The sequence below is a fragment of the Hemicordylus capensis genome, chromosome 5 (genome assembly GCF_027244095.1).
Source record: "Hemicordylus capensis ecotype Gifberg chromosome 5, rHemCap1.1.pri, whole genome shotgun sequence".
Taxonomy (NCBI): domain Eukaryota; kingdom Metazoa; phylum Chordata; class Lepidosauria; order Squamata; family Cordylidae; genus Hemicordylus; species Hemicordylus capensis.
In genome coordinates, this window is record NC_069661.1 from 163,298,034 (window position 1) to 163,320,421 (window position 22,388).

Consider the following 22,388-nt stretch of genomic DNA (forward strand, 5'->3'; position numbering starts at 1 on the left):
ACACAAGCAAAAGGCACGGTGGACGGGAGGAAGCAAAGGTAAATGAAGACCAACCACAATCTGGAAAGGGTGGAGAAAAACAAGCAGCAGCTCATTTTGCAGCAATAACAAGGAAGCAAGGCTCAAGTTCAGCTTCCCAAATGATCTAGGCTTGAAGGTCCCTACAGCTAGAAGGCCTTTCACAAAGTCAATAGAAATTACCTGAATTCAGGCTGAATACCTTCTTTAAATTTGCAACATATTGGAAATCTGATGTCTACCATGATTCCGCAACAATCACAAAGACGTGGATGAAATGATATCAGCATATAGTCAGCAGAGAAACAGCAGGTTCACAAACCACTTTTACCAGTGCTGCTTCTAAGAGGGAGTATTCTTGTCTTCAGAAGGTCTGCATAAATGTACCTACATCTGCTATGGAACAAGGAGACAAATGCAAGTCTCCAGCTTCAGGACTGGAAATTTATGATCAACCTTTTTTCTATTCTATTTGCTTGTCTTGTTTTAATTAGTAGCAATTTAACTTTTTTCATGAGAATGATGATGTCAAAATGTGCTCTGGGAAGTTCCTGATTTGTATTTTCTGTTCTGACCAGTGATTACTATGAACACAGGGAGTCAGGTCCAATGACATATGGGAAACCTGGTACTCCTCTCCAATTTCACTCCAGAGATCATTCCTAACCAAACCTTTGAAAATATCTTCTATTGTCTTTTAAAGTAAAGGCTTGCCAAAACCCTAATACTCATGCTGAGGTGCACTCTACTAAGGGAATCTGCACATATAAAGTAACAGCAAATTGAAGCACTAGGCAAAATTGAACTTTTAGAAATGGAGTAACTATTTTAAAAACACAAATTTGAGTTTTGTGTAATCACACATAATAGAAGAATTGACTATACAAAAGTACAACTATATATTATAATTTTAGGGCAGAGGAATACTCCTACAAATTATTCTTATGTTTGAAATCTTAATAAACCTAACTAGCTTTAAGTCATACACATCACTCCAGAAGTGTCCCAACCTACTAGTGTTAGATTTGGAGACAAGGCATTTTCAAATAAGTACTCTGATCTAAAATCACAACGTGAAAAGTGATTCAGACTGCAATCCTGTTGACAATTAAGTTGTTTTAAGCCTAATTAAAAATGGAATTTACAGGCTAGTGGTGTGAAGCAGGCGCGTAACAACGATCGGGCAAGGGGAGACAGTTGTCTGGGGGCCCCACTGCCTGGAGGGGCCCCCCAGAGGCACCTCACGTGACTCCCCATTGCCCCCTGCCCAGCCCCAAGGCCCCTCAGCCACTTGCCCTGTTCGCCGTCTCTCCAGCTTGTTCTCCTGGCCGGCAATCGAGCAGCAGACACGCTGCAAAGAGCTCCTTTTCTCCCGCCTCTCAGCTGATCGGCGGGTGGGCGGGGCTTCCACGGAGGTCTGGTGTAGGCCTCTGTGAAGCCTGAACTCGAGTAGGGCCCAAGCCAGCCAGGAAGGAGGAGGCAGCCAGAGAGGCCTCCACTGTTCTCTGCAGCAGAAGACCCCTTGCTGCCAGGTAGAGTGTGAACTCCTTTTTGTGGTTACCTTCCTTCCCCACCCCCCATATATAGGCATCTGCTTGCCATAGGGCTTTCATATGGGGGGGAGGGACTGAGAAGTCTCTGAATATTTATTTTGAAACAGCTTGGAAAATTTGCTGGCTTAAAAAAAAACTATCTAAAAAGGCCTATAAGTGGCTTGTTTCATGGCAGAAAATTACAAAAACTTCTGGAAGAAACAGTGTTATATTTATTTTATTCATTCATTCATTCATTCATTTATAAATGCACTTATGTTCAAGTTGTTTTGCAACCCAGAAGGTCTGAGTGAGAACTGTGAAGCATGGCTTGTGCTTTTATTTTATTTTATTTTTCTTGTGTGTGAACTGCTCCCCAATAACCTGCAGGGACTTCAGGGTAAATCTGGCCAACATGTGAATGCAGCACCTCTATTCCAGAGGAGATGTGTGTTAAAGGGCTTTAAAAGCCTCCTGTGAAAAACCTCCTGGAATCGAACTTGACTGAATTTGTTCAGAATTCTGAGAAAACAAACATAGGCTCACCCTGCATGGTTGAAAGTCTCCTTGGCTAATCTGCAGCGAGGGATCCATTTTAATCATTCATCTTTCTAGTGTGTTCTAGGCATTAAAAGTAAAACAAATGTATAGTACTCAATGTATATCACTATATATTGTGACGTGTGCGTGTGTGTATTCAGTGAAATGTATTTGCAGGCAGCATACTTATTTTGGAATATCAGACTTAAATCCTTGGGGGCCTGGGGTGTGCGGAGGCCCTGGACTTTGAGTGGGGGGGGGCCCATTTTAAAATCTTGTCTCTGGGCCCATTCCAACCTTGCTACGCCCCTGGTGTGAAGATTTACTGACCTAGACTTAAAACCAGAAACAGCACTGCTAGCAAACATAAAATGTGCTGTCAAGTAACTGCAAACAGATAATTTGTATAGTTGTAATTTTATAAATTATGTTTGGACTTTTTGATAAAAGGCACTACATTCTACTAGTAATGTTAGCAAAATCACACTACAGTAAGTAAAACATTTCATTAATGTTTATTAATGAAATGTTTTACTTACTGTAGTGTGATTTTGCTAACATTACTAGTAGGAAGATCTTCAGGATAAAGCCACATGAAATCTCCCTATTGCTGGTTTGTTCTTGGTATTTATTTCATTTTACATTTAAAACATCTCAGTTTCTTTGGTGCATTCTCTTTTTTATCGATGGCCTTTGCACCTAATTGCCAGAAAGCTATGCAATGCATATGTCAACATGCTGTAATCAAGAATGGTTGCTTCTCCTGCATATTCTCCAAAGACAGTTTAAGGCAGATAGTGGCAGACTTTCAGCACATCTTATGATTTCTCTAGAGAGTCCACAAGAAATCAAGCATCAGTCATACCTGTAAATTCCTTTTTGCACCGGTCTCTGACGCTTTCCTCCAAGCCTTCAAGTTGTGATTTAATTTTCTCGTATTCTCGTTCTGCTTGTTGGCTTTTCCGTCTATTAGGAATAGAAGCAGAGAGTACAGAAAAGTTACGGGCTGTAAAAATAAATCATTTTACAACACAGCTAAACAAAAAGCCAGAGGGATCTTTAGAAGCACAGTCTTTTTCCTCTTGATCTTTTAAAGCTGAGAAGGTAGAGAAAAAAAGAAAAACAACAGGCCAAATGTTTAAACTGGTATAAAATTAACACGGCTGTATTGATTTTACTGCATCAAGGAATGCCTGAATATCAGCCCCAAGTACTGAACATGCAGTGTTCAAGATTTTTTAAAAATCCAAAATACCATTGTAGGATAAAGCTGAGTTCAAACTGGCCTTTTAACTCATATTGTTTATGAATTTGGGACTAATGGTTGTATTAGGGATTACTTTTTATCAATATGGTTCTTAATGCTCAGGTTGTCAGTTGTTTATTATTATTAATTATTATTATTATTATTATTATTAAAAAATTAATTGATATACTACTTTTCAATCAAAAAGTTCTTAAAGCAGTTTATATAGAAAAATAAATAAGGTGGTTCCGAGTTCGTAAAGGGCTTATAATCTAAAAATTATCAAAAGGTAGACATCAGTAACAGTTACTGGAGGAATGCCATGTTGGGGTTGAATAGAGACAGTTGCTAAATACAAGAGGATTGCCATTTTAAAAGGTGCCTCTTTGCTCAGCTAGCAGGGAATTGCTGGACATATTTACATTTTATGTTAGTGTAATGTCTGTTCACCCTTTTTATCATTTTACTGAGTACGCGTTTCTAGGAAGATACCAATACCTCCATTCAGAAGTGAAACAGATACCAGTTTTAACTAGTGGTGTGCCCGAACCGGTCCGGCAGCCATTCCAAAGAATGGCCGAACTGCCGGACCGGTCCGGCCCTGCCTGGTTCGGGTCCGGGTGGGGGGTATGTCTTTAAGGGCGGGGAGGGCTTGCTTAGCCCTCCCGCCTCCTTGCCCCCGCCAGCGCCCGTATTGTACAGTATAGGGGCGCTGGAAACCAGCCGCCCCCCCCGCCGCGGCGGCGAAATAACCCCTAAAACCAGCCAGCCCTCCCTCCCTCCCAGCTAGCTGCCTGCCCGCCCGCCCACCCACTCACCCAGTCGCTCACCCGGTCGCTGGATAAAAAGCGAGAGGAGCTCCGGCACAGAGCTCCTCTCGCTTGGAAGGCCTCCAGCAGAATGGTGGCTTGCGCGCGCATGCGCGCGCCGCAAACCACACCGTTCTCCGGAGGCCCGGTCTACCCGCCGGGAAAGGGCCGGGTAGACCGGGCCTCCGATCGCTGGGTAGACCGGGCCTCCGGCGATCGGAGGCCCGGTCTACCCAGCGATCGGAGGCCCGGTCTACCCGGCCCTTTCCCGGCGGGTAGACCGGGCCTCTGGAGAACGGCGTGGTTTGCGGCGCGCTCATGCGCGCGCGCGCGCAAGCCACCATTCTGCTGGAGGCCTTCCAAGCGAGAGGAGCTCTGTGCCGGAGCTCCTCTCGCTTTTTATCCAGCGACCGGGTGAGCGACTGGGTGAGTGGGTGGGCGGGCGGGCAGGCAGCTAGCTGGGAGGGAGGGAGGGCTGGCTGGTTTTAGGGGTTATTTCGCCGCGGCGGCGGCGGGGGGGGCGGCTGGTTTCCAGTGCCCCTATACTGTACAATACGGGCGCTGGCGGGGGCAAGGAGGCGGGAGGGCTAAGCAAGCCCTCCCCGCCCTAAAAACAAGGCCCCCCTTCGGTGCCGGTCCGGACTTCTCCGGACCGTGCACATCCCTAGTTTTAACTCATGGATCAAGATGTTGCAAACAAGTAACCTTTGAAGCAACCCAAACAACACCAGACATAGTGGGAAGTACGAAACCTGTGGAGATTGCAGCACGGTGACTTATAACCAAGGGTTACAATATCCTAACGGCCGCTAATACCACTACAGGGCTCTGGTTCCAGAACAGAAGCACTCTTGTACACAGAAACAGTTGCATGGTTCTCACACACTTTGTCCCATGTTTTCAGCTAATATGTGAAGGGAGGAGTGGGACGGCACACACTGGTCTCACTCATAAATTAGGGTTGCCAACATCCTGTTGCCCGAATATGGGACACAAAGGGGCAGGGGTCATCTCAGGGGCAGGCCCAGCCTGCTCAGGTCCCTGATTCATCGCCACTGCCAGGGACATACGAACAGCCCACTTTTTCTGCTTACTTCCTAGCCATGGAAAGAAAGGAAGCACCACACTGTGACAGCTAAGCTGCAGCTAGGCAACAGGTTGCTTGCTCTTGGCGCTCCAACTTAGATTCAACCCACCCCATGCGTGGTGTGCTCCCTCTGTCCCGCCCCCTTGGTCTTGCTGTTTGGCCCCACTTGCCATTTCTGCCTCCTCTTGCCTCCTTTCCTGTCCACCCATGCCACTCCTCCTCCTGGGGCACAACCTCCATGGCAGAGCCAAAATACAGGGTGAAATGGTATCCTGGATGGGATGACCATTTCCCCCTGGAAATACAGGCTGTCCTTCTTACCCTGCCAGACTTAAGGTTGTATTTTGATGCTGTCTGTTTGACGTGGTTAAAAGAATGGATAACATTAAGAAATCCTAGAATACTTGATTTGGAAGGATTTGATAGAAGGTTCGGATGGCATTCATATTTGTGGTATGACAAAAGTAAAATACATAAAGATTTTCTGAATCACTATGTAAGAAGGAGTCTAATGAGAGTGTGGGTAAAATATAAAAAATGGCTGGAACCTAAAACTCCGTTATGGTTATCCCCGATTGAAGCTTTAGTACGTAAAGAGATAAATATGCAACCGCAATGGAGTACCTATAGCAGGGTTTCTCAACGTGTGGGTCCCCAGATGTTGTTGGACTTCAACAACCATAATCCCCAGCCCCAGTGGCCGTGGGTTGGGAATTATGGGAGTTGAAGTCCAATTACATCTGGGGACCCACACGTTGAGAAACCCTGACTTTAGGGATCTGTTGTGTTTTCAAGAAAAGGGCTGTAAGTTAAAAAGTTTAATTGAAGTACAAAATCTGTTTAGTAATTGGTTTCAGTATCATCAGTTAAATGAAGTTTTTAAGAAGGATTTCAAACTTGGATTTGAGGATCAAATGTCCAGATTTGAGAAGGAGCTATGTGAAAACGATGAAAAATTAGTGTCTAAGATGTTGCTTTTGGAAGAGACAAGAGATGAAGTGGTTAAAACGACTATGATAAAATGGGCTCAAGATGTGGGTCATAATATAGATATGGCAGCTTGGGAAAAATTATGGAAAACTGATTTAAAGTTCACTGCATGTTACACTTTAAAAGAAAATTATTATAAGATGATGTACAGGTTGTATTTGATGCCTAAAAAATTGGTGATAATGTATAAAGATGTTTCAAACAAATGTTGGAAATGTGGACATTGTGAAGGAACTTTTTTTCATATGTGGTGGTCTTGTAGGAAGGCAAAGGCCTTTGGGGACATGATATATAATGAGTTAAATTTTTTTTAAAAAAATGACATTTCCTAAGAGCCCAGAATTCTTCCTGTTGGGAATAACACAAGGGGAGTTTTCCACAAGCAATTTAACATTCTTCATGTATGCAACCATGGCGGCCAGAATAGTATATGCACAGAAATGTAAGGACAATGAACTGCCCTCAAAAGAAGATTGGCTGATAAAAAGTTTGGAATATGCAGAGATGGCAAAACTTACAGTACTGATAAGAGATCAAAATTTGGAAGGTTTTAAAGAAGATTGGAAATTATTCTTACTGTACCTAAAGAACTATTTTCCTAATATTGATTTTTCATCAGGGTTTGAAATTTAGTAATATTAGCAGGTTGAGTAGATTAAAATCGAGTTTGGTAAGATATAGGATATATGTTTTGAATTATTATAGCAAGGGTTAATTGTATAGTTAGTGATTCGCGCTGATTGGTGAGCTGGAAGTCAATTTTTGTTTAATTTGATGTAATGAGATGTTCAAGATATTGTTAAAATCAATAAAAATTTAAAGCCAAAAAAAAGAAAGAAAGAAAAAGAAAGAAAATACAGGCTGTCCTCTGTAATCCGGGACTGTTGGGAACCCTACACATGATGATGGTGCACACAATAAGCCCAGCTAAGCTTCTACATGCTCAGCATTAGTGTGAACATGTACAGCCCAGGGCTCCCAACAGCATGGAAGAGCTGTAGAGATCTTTCACACCATAGCACTACCCCTTTATTACAATCACAGACCAGCATAATTTGCAAACAGAAGTCCAACAAGCATTACCCATTTAAACTGTATGTGTGTGGGTGAAATGTGCACATTACTTTTGTTGTCGGTTCCTATTTGTAGTATTCTACTTCTAAGGCAAGTGTAGAGGGGTGTGTGTGCATACAAATAAGGAAAGGTAAAAGTAATTTTATTCATATTTATCTGCAAAGAACACTTTTCTTCGCCATCAACATTTATCTTTGGCATTTCAGCAATAAGAGACTCTAACTTACCTGTAACAATAGATTGCAACGAGGATAATGGCCAGCATGGGAATAATTACTAAGGGCAAGATCAGGCCCAGTGGCATGTCGCTTACTTGTGTATATTCCACTCTTCCTAGGACCCATTCTTTGAAGCCAAATTTGACCTAGATAAAGAATTGCACATACATAATGAGATCATTCAAAGTTATTTTTCTGTGCATGACAATGCTTAGCTCCAAGTCCTCTTGTCCATGATTCAAGAATATCAAGAGAGTTCAAGTTTCCAGTTGCCTCACAAACTTAATTCCTAAATAGTATAACAGACTAGAATTTAGCTGAAGTACAAATTATCTCCTAGCAAAATCCTATGGGTATTAAAGTTATCATGCCGACTGATTCATATTACAGTACATGGAAAGAATCTAGAAGGGTCAAAATGCAAGGCAAAAAGGGAAGGTCCAAAAAGGTGGCCAACAATGAAAGAAGTCACAGCATTAACATTAGAATTATTTATTTAGTTAATTTATAACCTATGTTTTGTCTGAGCCAGACTGCCTTGTAGGTACTCTACAACACCATAATGGTACAAGTGTAACTTTAAAGACTAAAAATAAGATCAGCAATAAAATAAAATATGTCAAATACAGAACAGCAATACATTAGATTGATCTAAAAGCTTTCAAACACAAATGTGTTATGATTAGATATCTAAAAGGCAAAAGTAGTGTGCAAACCTGGCCATTTTGGTACATGTATACCTTGCTGAATTGTAAAGAGGCATTATAACATTTAACCTTCTTGTTATGTAATAGCTCATAAATGCCAGAGTTCAATTCCCAGCTCTGCTTCACTGAGGCCCAAACTGAGATGTATTAAATCACATTAAATCTCAGCAGGTCTGGACAGTCTTTCCCTAGTGACTACAATGTGTAATCCAAGAGGTACGTACACCCCAGGATACTCTGTGCATTCCTCAGATCACATAGTATTTCAGTGGTGCTTCTAAAAGTACAGCTACCCTAGGTAACCACTGGCTTGTGCTGCTAGCTGGTCCTGAAACTAAATGAATGTACAGAAAGATTTCACTTTAGCAAAAGAAAGGGAAGTGTTTCTCCATCTCGCAACAGGACACATGCAAACAGGGAGTGCCACGGGCAGAAAAGTCACCACCTCCCACCACCACACACACACATTCTGGGAACATACAAATCATGCACTAAGGATAACTCATTCTTAGTGTCACTCAAAACAAGATACTATGCATGCTACTATAGAAAAAATATGACATACGCTGAATTCTGGCAGATTATTAACTGTATCTCTCTTCTGCCTTCTCTTTGGCAAGGGCTGCTCTTCAGGTGGTTCACAGTATAAATCCTTCTCAGTCAGGGTTTTTATGGTACAGGGTTCTTCACCCACAAATGCTTTGGCCTCATCAATCGTCATAGCTTTGTCCAGATTACTACCCTAAACAGAAAAAACAGTACATGAAGCCACTTTAAGTATCAGCTTATCTTGGGATCTGTTTCATAGGGACAGTGAATGGGGAAGAGGCAGATAGTGAATTCATACATTAATATTTTGCAGAATTTTATCTTAGAAGAGCAGAATTTGATATATTGTGGATTTGATATATACATGTAAGATAAGGAAATACCCTCAGGTCAGTGACATAGTCAGGTTACCTATTGTTTTGTTTACATATGTTGTTGCTGCAGGAGAAGCAGAGGGCAGGCCTTGATTTAGATAAAACATGCAACATCCTCCCCTTGTGGCAACTGGAAGTATGAAACAGGTCAAATTAAAAAAACCTAGTTGGAAAGAAAGATAACGACAAGAAACCCCACTGACAGCAAGCGATCAGAGGTATTCCTAAGCAGCTCGATATGCAAAAGCTCCTAAAAAGCAGCAAAGAGTGGCATTTCCCCCCTTTCATTGCACTGGCCCTTGAAAATAGCAATCCAGATGATCCCAACTAACCACAGGCATCAAGCTAAGTTAATGGAAGCAGGAATGAAAGCATCCAATACAAATGCAGAATGATCTTTTACCAAGGGATGGCGTGGAGGAGTCCTTGCCTTGTCACATTTACCTTTGCATGAATAAGTTTGTTGACCTGTTTTTTGACACCATCAGTGAAATTTTCAAAGGTTGGATCAGCAACGTACTGAAACTCTGTTGATTCCACCTCAAAACCATCCATTTTAATATGTATAATAATCCTATAGTTTTCTGGATCCTCCAGTACAGGTGGAGATAAGAAGGTTATTGCAGTGTCATTGATTTTTGAGATGTCCTTTCCTTCAAACTAAAAGATGACAAAATAGAGCATTGGGGTTTTGATGAGAGCATTACACTAGTACTTACCAAATTTATGTTTATTTTATCACCTAATAAAGCAGACCCACTGTGAAAACTGTAAACTGTCACAAAGCCATTTAGAACCAGCATTTGGAAGGGAAGTGTGTTCATATTAACTGGTGCTGCCACCACTCATGACCAATGGAGCTGCTTAAGGTGGCTAGATTGCTGCTATACTTTCCTCCAAGAGGCTAGGAAAGAGCCTTTGACAGCGGGCTGTGACCAACTTGCATTCACTTTGTGAACAAAGTTGCTCATGTGCACTTAGACCTGGACTCCAAGTTAATGTCAGTACCAAATGATTTGTCTCAAACACCATCTAGTCCTGTTGTATTGGATACATTTTGATTGCTGTTCTCTGAGGGATGTGAACAAGATCCTTGGTAGTGTGAGGGAAACTTCATGATACTATCAACCATAGGCAGCCATAGGACGTTGAAATTTTTCTAATTGTATTACTGGATGAGACCGTGGAGGAAACCCAGAAGGTTTCTGAGGAGGACTTCTGCTTGGCCCCTTGACCTTTAGGGTTTTCTAAGGCTCAACCTTGTTTCCCATGTTGATTAACACCTATGTGAAACAACACATGTTGTACAGAGATCTGGATTCTGGAGTCATCAATATGGAGATGACATCCATCTCTCCCTCTCGCTCCCCCTATCTATCTGTCTGTCTATCTATCTATCTATCTATCTATCTATCTATCTATCTATCTATCTATCTATCACATAAACACAGATAGATAGGTGTGTGTGTGTGTATGTGTCTCGATTTGTACACTACCCCAAAGTTCTATCTCTGGGTGGTTTATAGCAGCATAAACAAATCAGAACAGAAATTAAAACTTTTAAACAATTTAAAGCCAGAAGTCTAGTTAAAAAGCTTGGATGAATAAATGTGAATTTAGATACTTTTTTTAAAGTTTTCAGAGAGGGGGAAGCTCTTATTTCAGGAGGGTGTGCATTCCACAGTCTCAGGGTGGCAACAGAGAAGGCCCATCCCTGTGTAGCCACGAGACAAGCTGGTGAAGACCTCTAGCAAAGGTCCATCACAATTGAAGTGACATCCATAGAAAAGAAGATGTTTAAGAGAACATCTTCTTCAGATCCTGGGCCTAACGTGTTTTAGGCCTTTATAGGTTATAACCAACACCTTGTATTTTGCCCAGAAGCCTATTGCTAGCCAGTGTACTTCTTTTAATATAGGAGTAACGTGGTCTCTTTGAGATGACCTAGAGACCAAGCTGGCTGCTGCATTATGTACGAACTGCAGTTTCCAGACGACTTACTATGTAAAGGCAGCCCCACATAGAGTGCATGGCAGTAGTCAAGTTGAAATATGTTGGATATTACTAGCATATGTATTACTGTCCTAGGAACATAGGAAACTGCCATATACTGAGTCAGACCATTGGTCTATCTAGCTCAGTATTGTCTTCACAGACTGGAAGTGGCTTCTCCAAGGTTGCAGGCAGGAATCTCTCTCAGCCCTATCTTGGAGAAGCCAGGGAGGGAACTTGAAACCTTATGCTCTTCCCAGAGCGGCTTCATCCCCTGAGGGGAATATCTTGCAGTGCTCACACATCAAGTCTCCCATATATGCAACCAGGGCAGACCCTGCTTAGCTATGGGGACAAGTCATGCTTGCTACCACAAGACCAGCTCTCTTCTCCGAGCTGAGGTTGTTTATTTCAAGAAACTGACGCAGCTGGCATCACGAAGCTGACAGAAAGCACCTCTGGCCACTGCCTCCACCTGAGACACCAGGGAGGGGTTTGGATCCAGAAGCACTCCCAGACTTCATAACCTGTTCCTTCTCGGGAAGTGTGACCCCATCTGGAACTGGCAGAGCAAAATCATCTCCCAAGTTCTGACCCCACACAATAATTATTTGCGTCTTATTTGGATTCAGTCCCAGTTTGTTGTCCCTCATCCAGCTCATCACTGCCTCCAGGCAGGCATTTAGGGAGTTTATGCATTCTCCTGATGATGTTGACATGGAGAAATAGATTTGGGTGTTATCATCATACTGATAACACCCTGCACCAAATCTCCAGATGACATCTCTCAGCGGTTTCATGTAGATATTTAAAATATTTGGAGATAGTTTAGAGCCCTGGGGACACCATATAAAAAGGTTCATGTTTTGAAGAACAACAGTCTCCAAGGGGTACCATCTTGAATCTGCCCAAGAGGTAGGAGCAGAACCACTGCAAAGCAGTGCCATCCACTTCTAAACTTCTCAGACAGTCCAGAAGGATACTATGGTAGATAGTATCAGAAGCCACTGAGAGATCCAAAAGGACCAACACACACACACAAACACACACACACACCTCCTAATTGTACATCATCCGTCAGGCTGACCAAAGTTGTATCCACTCCACAGCCCACCCGAAAACCAGTTTGAAATGGGTCTTGATAATCAGTTTCCTTCAAGACTGCCTGGAGCTGAGGGTCCACCACTCTTTCAATTACACTGCCCAGCCACAGAAGGTTGGAGACAGGCCTATAGTTGCTTAACTCTGAGGGATACAAAGCAGGCTTCTTCAGAAGTAGTCTAATGACTGCCTCCTTGAGAATGGAAGGCATCCCACCTTCCCTCAGATAAGCACATATAATTTCTACCAGGCTTTTGCAACAAACCCCTTGCCAGATATCATAAGCCATGTTGGGCTAGGGTCAAGAGAACAGGTCACAGACCATGCCACTCCAAGCAGCTTGTCCATATCATCAGGAGTCAATAACTGAAACGGATTATCAGATCCCAAGGAATCAGTGGATGTGCTGGACTGGGTGGTTGGAGGCAGTGATAAGCTGGATGTGGGCAAACAAACTGAGGTTTAATCCAGATGACAGAGAGAATGGAAGTCACAATAGGAGAGCCACTCAGGGAGTAGGGATTCAACTTACTCTAGAGGAAGTTACACTCTGTCTAAAGGAGCAAATACTGGGGATTATCCTGGCTCTGACATTGCACTAGGTGGCAGCTGTAACCAGGAATGTCTTTGTACAGTTTTGGCCTGTGCATCAGCTGCAACCCTTCCTGGAAAAAGCAGATCTGGCTACCATTACCCTTGCCTTAGTCACTTTGTGTTTGGATTACTCTATGTGAACACACTCTATGTCCTTGGACAAATATTCTGAAACTTCAAAATACAGTTGCCAGATTAATATCTGGGGTCCCTTGGGTAGATCATACCATCCCAATACTGAAAGAACTGTTACAGTTTTTAGCTGTTACTATTTTATGTCTCTTTTTTGTTTGAAGCAGCACTGGGGGTCTATGTGACAAAAGGCAGTCTAAAAATAGAACAAAAAAGAGATGACTAATACACTGAAAAAAACCAAGAGTAAGAAAACATCAACTTGCAAAATGCTACAATAATTGAGATACTTTGAGGCGCTTCACAAGAGCAATGTGAAGTGCTGAGAGGTTTGTGGGGATAGTGGCTTTGACATGCTCTCTCCCGCAGACAATCACTTACCCATCGCTGGGTGGGCAGATTGCATGCCCAGATGTGCAGCGGCTCTCAGGCAGGCCACCTGCACCTCATCACACCGCGGCTGGCAGCTCTGGGGACGGGTGGAGAAAAGGGCCACTGTGTTGTGCCCCGTGTCCCAGAGCCCCAGTAATCCACTGCACGAGTGCATGGTGCATTCCTGGGGTCCCACCTCCCCACCGAGTGTGTCCAACATGGCTGTAAGTAGCTGTGGCGGACACACAATCGTAAAAATGGGGTTAACGGAGTTACCCTCATTTAAGAGGGTGGCTAAACAGGTGGGCTTGCCGCCATGGAGCCACTGGGCTCGTCCTGGAGCCTGCTGGTTCTCACAAGTGTGTAACATTGGGCTGGGCTCCCTTAGCCCGGTTTTGCTTGCTCATTAAAATAGCTTCATTGTTTCAATAGCATGCAACTGAACCATTTTGAATTTTTCTAAGGATGTCAGAGTAGTAGTTTTATGAATGTTCGTGACCATTTTAACCTTTTCAGAACATTCTATCCAACCTAACAGCTCCCAAATCTATCCATATTCCATTTAAGTGTTCTTGTCTGAGTATTCTGCTTGAAACAACTACTAATGTATTGTCATACAAGTAATAGTGACAGGTAAAATAGCAACAGTTTTTAGCTGCGTAAAGTAAGACATCAAATATCAAAAATGTGGTGAATGTCAACAATCTCAGATAAATTTTCTCAGTGCCCCAAAACTTCCAGACTGTATCGCCTGTCAATAAATGAGATGGTCAGTATTCACTGGTGTATTTATAAAAGGCAAAGAAATGTATCTTTGAAAATTCACAACATTCAGCTTTGTTGCAATCACATGAATGACCAAATTTTGAGACTTGCTCACACATTTCAGATAGTGACTTGTGTATGTTACAGTCAATAATATAAACAAAAACACTACCTGAATTGATTGAGCAAGCTACCAAATGCACTGAAACTAATGAAGGTATTTCAATAGCCCTTGGATTAGGACCCATTCAGGCATTGCCCAGATAAAAAAGTACGTTTCCTTAGAAAGAAGAGATGAACGTTACCTTTTGTGGCTCTTCTATCTCCCTCCTCCTCCTCAATAAGTCTCCAAAAGGCTTAAATATAACTTCCACAAAGAAATTTTGAATGATATCAAAACCCGTTCCAATTATAGTAATGTTACGTCCACCACTGAAATACAAATAAAAACATGAAGTATGGCTTGCAAGTATCCCAAATTTTCTCCTAATTCGGCGTTACATGAAGGTGATTATTTTATGGGCAAGGGAGTAAAACAGACAGTGAAAAAATCCAAATCTTACTAGCTGTTTCCTGCCACAGGAAAAGAAAAGTATGATGCCTTTCAGTTTCAATATCCATTTTTGAAATTCCACATTTATCTGTTCATTCTGTCATTTTTATTCTTTTGATAGTCTTCTAAGACCAAAGGGAAAGTAGACTAATGTGGTAGTTTTCAAAATTGTGGTGTATGGGCTACAAATAGCTTGTACACTCAAAGTGGTATTACTGTACTCTTATTTCTGTGATGGATAGCTCAGTTATATGACACACACCTAATACACAGACTTGAAAGATTCCTTTCTCTTTGCCTAGTAAGTGGCATAAGTTGGTTTATTGTGTTTTTAGTGGTTTTGTGCTTTTATTGTACATTGCTCAAGGCAGTTCTTCAGAAAGGAGACAGATACATTTCCTAGATCAATTGATTCACTGGTAAGCCACTTGCCACAGTGAACAGGTGGAAGGGCAAAAATCCAGCTGAGTTTCTATGCACTTGCCATAAAATATAAACAGGAAATGTTTTGTTTTAAAATAGCAAGGCTATGCTGTAAATTATATTGTGAATCGTTCAGGGACTTTTTGGTATGGGGCGGTATATAAATGTACTAAATAAATAAATTTATAAATTAGAGCTAGGCTTGCTTTCAATAGAGAGTCCTACTCCCAGCCCCAGTACATTACAATATAGGGTAATTGTTTATACATTTCTTACCATGTCCTGACAGTCCTTTTACAGTAAAGACATGGCAGGGGGCCATCTGCACGTCTTGTCCCAGGGCACCTCAATCTTGCTATATTTCATTCATTCATTCATTCATTCATTCATTCATTCATTCAATTTCTATACCCCTGAAGGTGAACCTTTGGTTAAATTTTGCTGTTCCTCTTTGTACTCACATATCAAATACGCTTGCTGATCTTTACTTAAGTAGCATTGCATAACAGTTCTTGTGAACAAAGCATGGCTCCAACAAGCACATTCTTTTCAAAGAATATTGTTAAAGTCATTATGTTAATGAACTTCTAAATTTTGTAGATCAGCACATATAGTTTAGAAAGAGAACAGAAATACAGTTCAGGAGCAGTGCATAATACTGACATGGCAGTAAAAACTACCAAGCAATGAACTTTTTTGCAATATGGATAAAGCTGTTGGCATGCATCCTAGGTAAGAAGGGTGGAAACCATGAGTATTTCATTTTAAAGATCCAAATCACTGGCATACTTTCCAGTCCAGAGCATGGTCTGAGAGTGAATGATGCAGCAATCTTGCTGAAGCTAAGAAGGTTTGGGTTGGTCAGTGCCTTAGATAGTGTACAAGTGGAAAACCCTGTGTGTGCCGCCTTGAATTTCATGATGGAACGTAGGATATAAATGCAATAAAAGAAAGAAAGGCTTAGAAAAATCTCTTTAAAAGACTACAGATAAAGTTTTCTGAATTTCAATTTCTGCAATCACTGGCACAGTGATTAATGTACTCAATAAGATCTTTTGAATTTCTGATGGTTCAGGCTGAGTATTTAAAGATTTAATTCAAATCAAGCTTAACAAAGCAGTTCATTTTTTTCTAATGGAGCAGCGACGTATTTTCATATGAACATCTGATAAAATTGACACTATTTCTTCAATGGATGAAGAGAATTCTGCTTTCTCTAAAGGAGATGATTTCTGTTTTATAAGGAATATATAATTATGTTACACTTCATTGTGATTGCTTAGACCCAGGGTAGTAGTTACCTAATAATTACATTTAAAGAAAGAAAAAAACCCTCTATGATTTCAGCACATTTTGAGATAAGCATTTGTTTATAGCAGAAACGTTTCATTACCTGCGAATACTGGTTTCTGGCATGATCCTGTTAACTTTAGGGTTTCCAGTATAGATAAATGGCTCATTCTCTATTTTTTTGGAGGTATTTCCATGATGTACTGTAACATAGGCCAGGCCCTCTTTGCTATTTTGTCCAGTAACACAAATGATTTCTTGACCACATTTGATACTAAGTTCAGGAAAAGGAGAAACAATTGTGTTACAAACACTGACAGTACCACCTTATTGTGAGAAATACATACACAGTACAAATTTTTCATCCAACAGGTCCATGGACATCAATATTGTTGGGTCAGTCTGCTATTTTCATTAAAAATAAATAAATCTTAAAATGAAATTAAACGGAACCCCATTCTCTTTGGTGCAGAACAACAGAACAGAAACAGTTAATTAGGATAATCATAAGCATCTAAGGAATCAAGTTCTCTGCAAGCCAGTGGCAGCACCCTTTTGTGACCAGCATGAGGGGGAGGAAGATGGTGTGGCTGACGATTAGTGTGGCTGTGGTTGCTTGGCTCTGGGCCTGTTGTCCAGCTAGGTGAACACTTCATATTCTGGCCATTTGGCTCAGTGCTAGTTCGTCTGGGAATGGGGCAACCAGGGCAGATCCAGCTGGTAACGTTTCTTCTCTAGTCCATGCCTGGAGTATTAATAAGGGTTTAATCTAGGTGTCACGGGTTGAGGCAATGGCCAGAAGTGGTGTCTACCAGCTTTGGCTGATACACCAGCTGTGTTCATTTCTCGAGATAAATTACCTCAAAACTGTAGTACACATGCTGGTAACTTCTGGACTTGACTACTGCAAATTGCTCTATGTGGAGCTGCCCTTATACATAGTCCAGAAATGGCAAATGGTACAGAACGTGACAATAATAAAAAGGTAAAGTTATGCCATCAAGTCGATGTCAACAAACAGTGTTGTGTGTGACCTAGTGACCGACCATACAGCCCTGTGGTTGTCTTTGGAAGAATACAGGAGAAGTTTACCATTGCCATCTCCCATGCAGTATGAGATGACACCTTTCAGCATCTTCCTATATTGCTGCCTGATATAGGTGTTTCCCATAGTCTGGAAAACATACTAGCAGGGATTCGAACTGGCAACATTTGCTTCCTAGGCAAGTTATTTCCTCGCTGACATAATACTCCTGTATTAAAAGAACTACACTCACTACCAATAGGTTTCTGGGCAAAATACAAGATTCTGTTTATAACCTACAAAGCCCTCAACAGACGAGAGCTGTTTTTGTGGTAGCAAGCATGACTTGTCCTCTTAGCTAAGCAGGGTCCACCCTGGTTTGCATCTGAATGGGAGAATACATGTGTGAGCACTGTAAGGTATTCCCCTTGGGGGAAGAGAAAACGCTCTGGGAAGAGCATCTGCCTGCTTGCATGCAGAAGGTTACAAGTTCCCTCCCTGACAGTGGCAAGATAGGGCTGAGAGAGACTCCTGCCTACAACCTTGGAGAAGCTGCTGCCAGTCTGTGTAGACCAGGCCTGCTCAACTTTGGCCACCTGGCTATTTTTGGACTACAACTCCCATAAGAGATGCAAGTTTGGGGCAGTATAGAAGTATGTTGAATGAATGAATGGATGAATGAATGAATGAATAAATAATTCCCAGCCACAGTGGCCAATTGCCAGGGATTATGGGAGTTGCCGGCCAACATCTGCAGGAGGGCCAAAGTTGAGCAGGATTGGTGTAGAGAATACTGAGCTAGATGGACCAATGGTCTGATTCGGTATAAGGCAACTTTCTCTGTTCCTATTTAAGAGAATGTCTTCTTCACTATGAGTCCCATTGCCCATTGAGATCATCCGGAGAAGTCCATCTGCAGTTGCCACCAGTTCATCCGGTGGCTGCTCAGGGATGGACTTTCTCTGTTTCTCTGAGACTTTGGAATGTGCTCTTTGCTGAAATAACCGCCTCTCCATCTCTGACAGCTTTTTAAAAGCCTCTAACGACGCATTTATTCACTGAAGGTTTTTAACTAGAATTGTGGTTTGAAATTGTTTTAATTGGTTTTATGTTGTAAACTTCTCAGAGATGTAAGTTTGGGGCGGTGTACAAACACAACAAACAAACAATCTAGAGCAAAGGCTCCATGTTTATTTCACCTTACCTTCTTCTCAGACGGCAATCTTGTTTAGTTCTTCATAAGTCATCACACCATTGATAGACTACTTCCTTTCTAATACTTTACTCCACTTTACTTTACTTGTGTGATACACACAATCTGTAGCCTATAATTGTCCTAACTTTGTTTTAGGGTATTGCCTATTTTATGCCAGACTGCCAGCCAAGATGATCTGGTGGTGCTTTCTGATCACGGGTTTATTATGCCAAGTTAAAAGGTAAAAAGCACAGGGAATGCCGCTTTTATTGTTCTGTATTTAGATTTCCTTCTTTTTAAATTTTTTTTTTGCTAATTCCAGTCCAGTTTAGTCCATCTTATGTGACCAAGCATTCAACAGCCAAAACAAACACGTAGTACAACAGCGCTGGGTCAGATGATGCCAGACATCAGCAAAACAGAACAAACATGACATTTGCAAAGAACATTCTCTCTGTTCTGCTTCTGTATGATTCTCCATTTTCCATGTTTCTCTATAAAACTTAAGATGACGATCTTACGTAAAACTTTCACAGCTTTGTTATTTAGAGTGCTACAATCTAGTGCCATGTTTTCAGTGTCAATTGTTGATAGTTTTGTAATAAACATAATTCCTGATATGATATTTGTGCTCTAATAATAATGTGATAACAATGGTACATCAGAAATGTGTTGTGTGGGCAGTCTCCTACAAACTACCACTATTCACATTTTGATAGAGCCAAGAACAGCCTATTGATGATATCAAGCACATATACGTTGCCAATTGGATTCACAATCCACATTTGAGAAAATGGGCTAATACCCACGTTTGCCATGGATGGGATTCAAATGCAACTAAATAGACTAAAGGCTGATTCACATATATCATGAATATCAGTCAGTTAATAGCAGAACTTGGTATTTTATTTCCATTCCCTTGCATAATCAGAAATGCAATGGTTTTCACAGAGGCAGTTCACAAGCATTGCTGGGCTACACAGGGGCAGAGGCATTGTGCTGACAAGTCCAAATAACCCGGCTGCCACTCCCTGTTGAGCTGCCCCATCCAACCTAGCTACATCCCCTGCATCTGATATCCAGTGCAGAAGGCATGACCATATCTGGAAACAGGGCCGTGTGGCCCCATCTGCAAGGTGCTTCAGCCAGTGCTGGTTTCCCAGCCTGGCTAGGAATGTGTCTCTCTGCTTTTGGGGGCAAGGAAAGGCACTCCTAGCGAGGCTGGAAACTCAGTGCTGGCTGAAGCACCTTGTGAACAGGGCCCAGTGGCCCTGTTTCCACATATGGCCAAGCCCCCTGCATCTGATTTCAGATGTAGGAGGTGTGGCTAGGGCACCTACGGGCCGCTGCTGGGTTGCACCCATGCTGCTGGCAGCTTCCTACATGCCTGTGGGGAACATGTTTTATTTACCACAGGGATTCTGCCAACAACAGCCTCTCTGCAGTAAGAAAATCACACCCAGACTAACATCTAGACCAGGGATTTTCAGTGTTGGGTCTCCAGATGTTATTGGACTTCAACTCCCATAATCCCAAACCAAAGGTCATTGGGGCTGGGGATTATGGGAGTTGATGTCCAATAACATCTGGGGACCCAACATTGAGAATCCCTGATCTAGACTACCGGTATCATCATATAGATGGTTGTCATCACTTTGTGTATCAGCATGTTCCTGATGCCTTTAAGAGAATCCATAAAGATTCACAAAATGCTAGCAATCCACACATTACGTTCAACAACTTACAGCCAGGCTGGATCCACTCATCACAGTTCAGTGGTTTTGAGCAACAGCCCTATGGTGAACTGTAACATATGCTCAGATGTAGGTAAATGTGTGAAGTAGCCTATTGAAATAGGGTGTGTTTGTGGTGATACAAAACAATGTGAAAACAATGCCTTTGTGGTGTGATGACTGTTTTCATTTATCCACATCATTACACATGGATTTATGAACCCATCTCACAACAGAAGGAAAAAAGGATTGGAGGTTTCTACTGAATAATTGCTAGAGGTGAAAAATGTGCAAGATGAGGCTAAGACAATGGAGATGTGGTTAAGACAAAGCTAAATGTTGTGACAAACTTTCACAATACAGTCAAATGGATATGTTGAACTCAGAAAACTGAAGCAGGGAGTCATCTTGTAAAGTCCTAATATCATAGGTTAGTCTGCTAAAAATGGTACAGTCACACATAATTTTAAAAAATCAAGAAAGAAGACGCTACTGCATGCTTTATACTTACACTCTACAGGGTATAGTATCCAGATCAACCCTAACATCTTTAATAGAGCCAGTGTCCAGGTTCCTGCCACTGATAGTTAGGAGTGTCCCTCCAGCTTGGGGGCCTTTGGTGGGTTCTATTCCACTAGGTTCAGGATCCTGTGACGAAGACAGAAAGAGCTTAAATTTCATTTTACTCTTTTTAGATACAGCCACTACTTTTTACATCTAACTCTTTCTAGGTATAACAAAATTACAATCTGAGGAAAAAAGGATCAGTGAAGGAGAAAAGAAATATTATGAAGAGACACATATTTAAAGCTTACACTACTGTAATCTGCTATTGATTTCAAGGCACTATCTATAACATAATGGATTAGCTGTCTGCCTTCACTTTTTGAAGGTTTCCCATTTTCAGTTTTAGTTTCACTGCTTTTTTCACAATTTTTTCCTTTGGATATAACTATATCAGTGCTGTCAAACTGAGTATAGAACAGGGGCACAGCTATAATCCAACAAGGGGGCGGGGACAAATGTCTCTTGGCCCATGAGGGAGGAGACTCACTGGTTGGGAAACAGTCTGCTCTTCACTCTTCCCTCCTGTCTCATTGGCAAGCTGTAGCCTCCTGATCAGAATGTGGAGAATGTGGATATTATTTGCACAGGAGCAAGAGAAAGGGCATGCCAAGAATGTTTTGTTTTTCACCATGTCCATATAGTTCTTTTGCAGCAAAGACACCGGGCAGGTGGGGAGGTTATTTACTTCTTGTCCTAGGGCCCACTCCAACCTTGCTATGCTCCTGGTATAGATCTATACAATACATGACCAAGTGTACCAATGACTTTCACCTTTTGAGCAGAGCTAACACCTTCAGAATTATTTTTGCCCATATTTTACGTCAGTATTGTGTCAGTTATATTATCCTCTTAAAAGGAAATACAATTGTGTGTAAAACAAATCTTTCTTTATCTACTTTACTAGTTCGCAAACCTTCTAATCAAATACAAAACACTGAAAACATGTTTTGAAATTATTCTCCTTCCGTTGCTGCTGTTTGTAATAAAAACCCAACATACTTTGATTAATTGGAACCAAATGCTGCTATTTCCACTTCCTGTTTTCTAATATAAATTCTTCATATCCTGTACGCACCACATGTATTAAGCCATTCAGTAATGGATTTCATTTACAAATCTGGGATTTTCTAGGATGTATCACCACATTCAAAATGGATGTATTTATGTAGGCCTTCATAGCTTAGAGCATGGGAGGCTGTGATTTAAGATGATGTGGATGGAATGCAATATCTAGGAGCCTAGTTCACTTTGACAAAAAACATTAATATCAGAAGCCCAGAGTGTTAAACCAGAGATAACGATACTCTCTAAGTGTGCGTTAGGGAATGTGCTACTTTCAGCACCTAGTTTAAGTGCTTCTGTAGGTGATGGAGATACAGCATGAGTAGTGTGACTTTAGAACTGGAAGAATATTAGAGTATACATTAGAAGTTACATATTAAGTGCATTACAAGGCATGTGTAATACAAGGGATTCAAACGGGACTCTCTGACTGCCTTCAAA

The 22,388-nt window shown here is 41.6% G+C and overlaps 1 protein-coding gene and 1 long non-coding RNA gene across 8 annotated transcripts in view; one reads left to right on the forward strand and one right to left on the reverse strand.

The window, feature by feature from the left end:
* PLXNB2 (plexin B2) overlaps nucleotides 1-22,388 on the reverse strand; it is a 467,944-nt gene that overhangs the window by 30,899 nt on the left and 414,657 nt on the right. For all 7 annotated transcript variants that reach the window (XM_053253237.1, XM_053253239.1, XM_053253232.1 and 4 more), the window contains 7 exons: nucleotides 20,830-20,966; nucleotides 16,470-16,640; nucleotides 14,406-14,532; nucleotides 9,589-9,804; nucleotides 8,787-8,963; nucleotides 7,524-7,660; nucleotides 2,956-3,056 (listed from right to left, as the gene is read on the reverse strand). In XM_053253237.1, the coding sequence (XP_053109212.1) occupies nucleotides 2,956-3,056; nucleotides 7,524-7,660; nucleotides 8,787-8,963; nucleotides 9,589-9,804; nucleotides 14,406-14,532; nucleotides 16,470-16,640; nucleotides 20,830-20,966 (1,066 nt within the window). The remainder of the gene's footprint in view (nucleotides 1-2,955; nucleotides 3,057-7,523; nucleotides 7,661-8,786; nucleotides 8,964-9,588; nucleotides 9,805-14,405; nucleotides 14,533-16,469; nucleotides 16,641-20,829; nucleotides 20,967-22,388) is intronic.
* LOC128326438 (uncharacterized) lies at nucleotides 1,497-19,153 on the forward strand. Its single transcript, XR_008308047.1, has 3 exons — nucleotides 1,497-1,550; nucleotides 18,742-18,826; nucleotides 18,908-19,153. It is a non-coding gene; the product is annotated as an uncharacterized LOC128326438 (long non-coding RNA).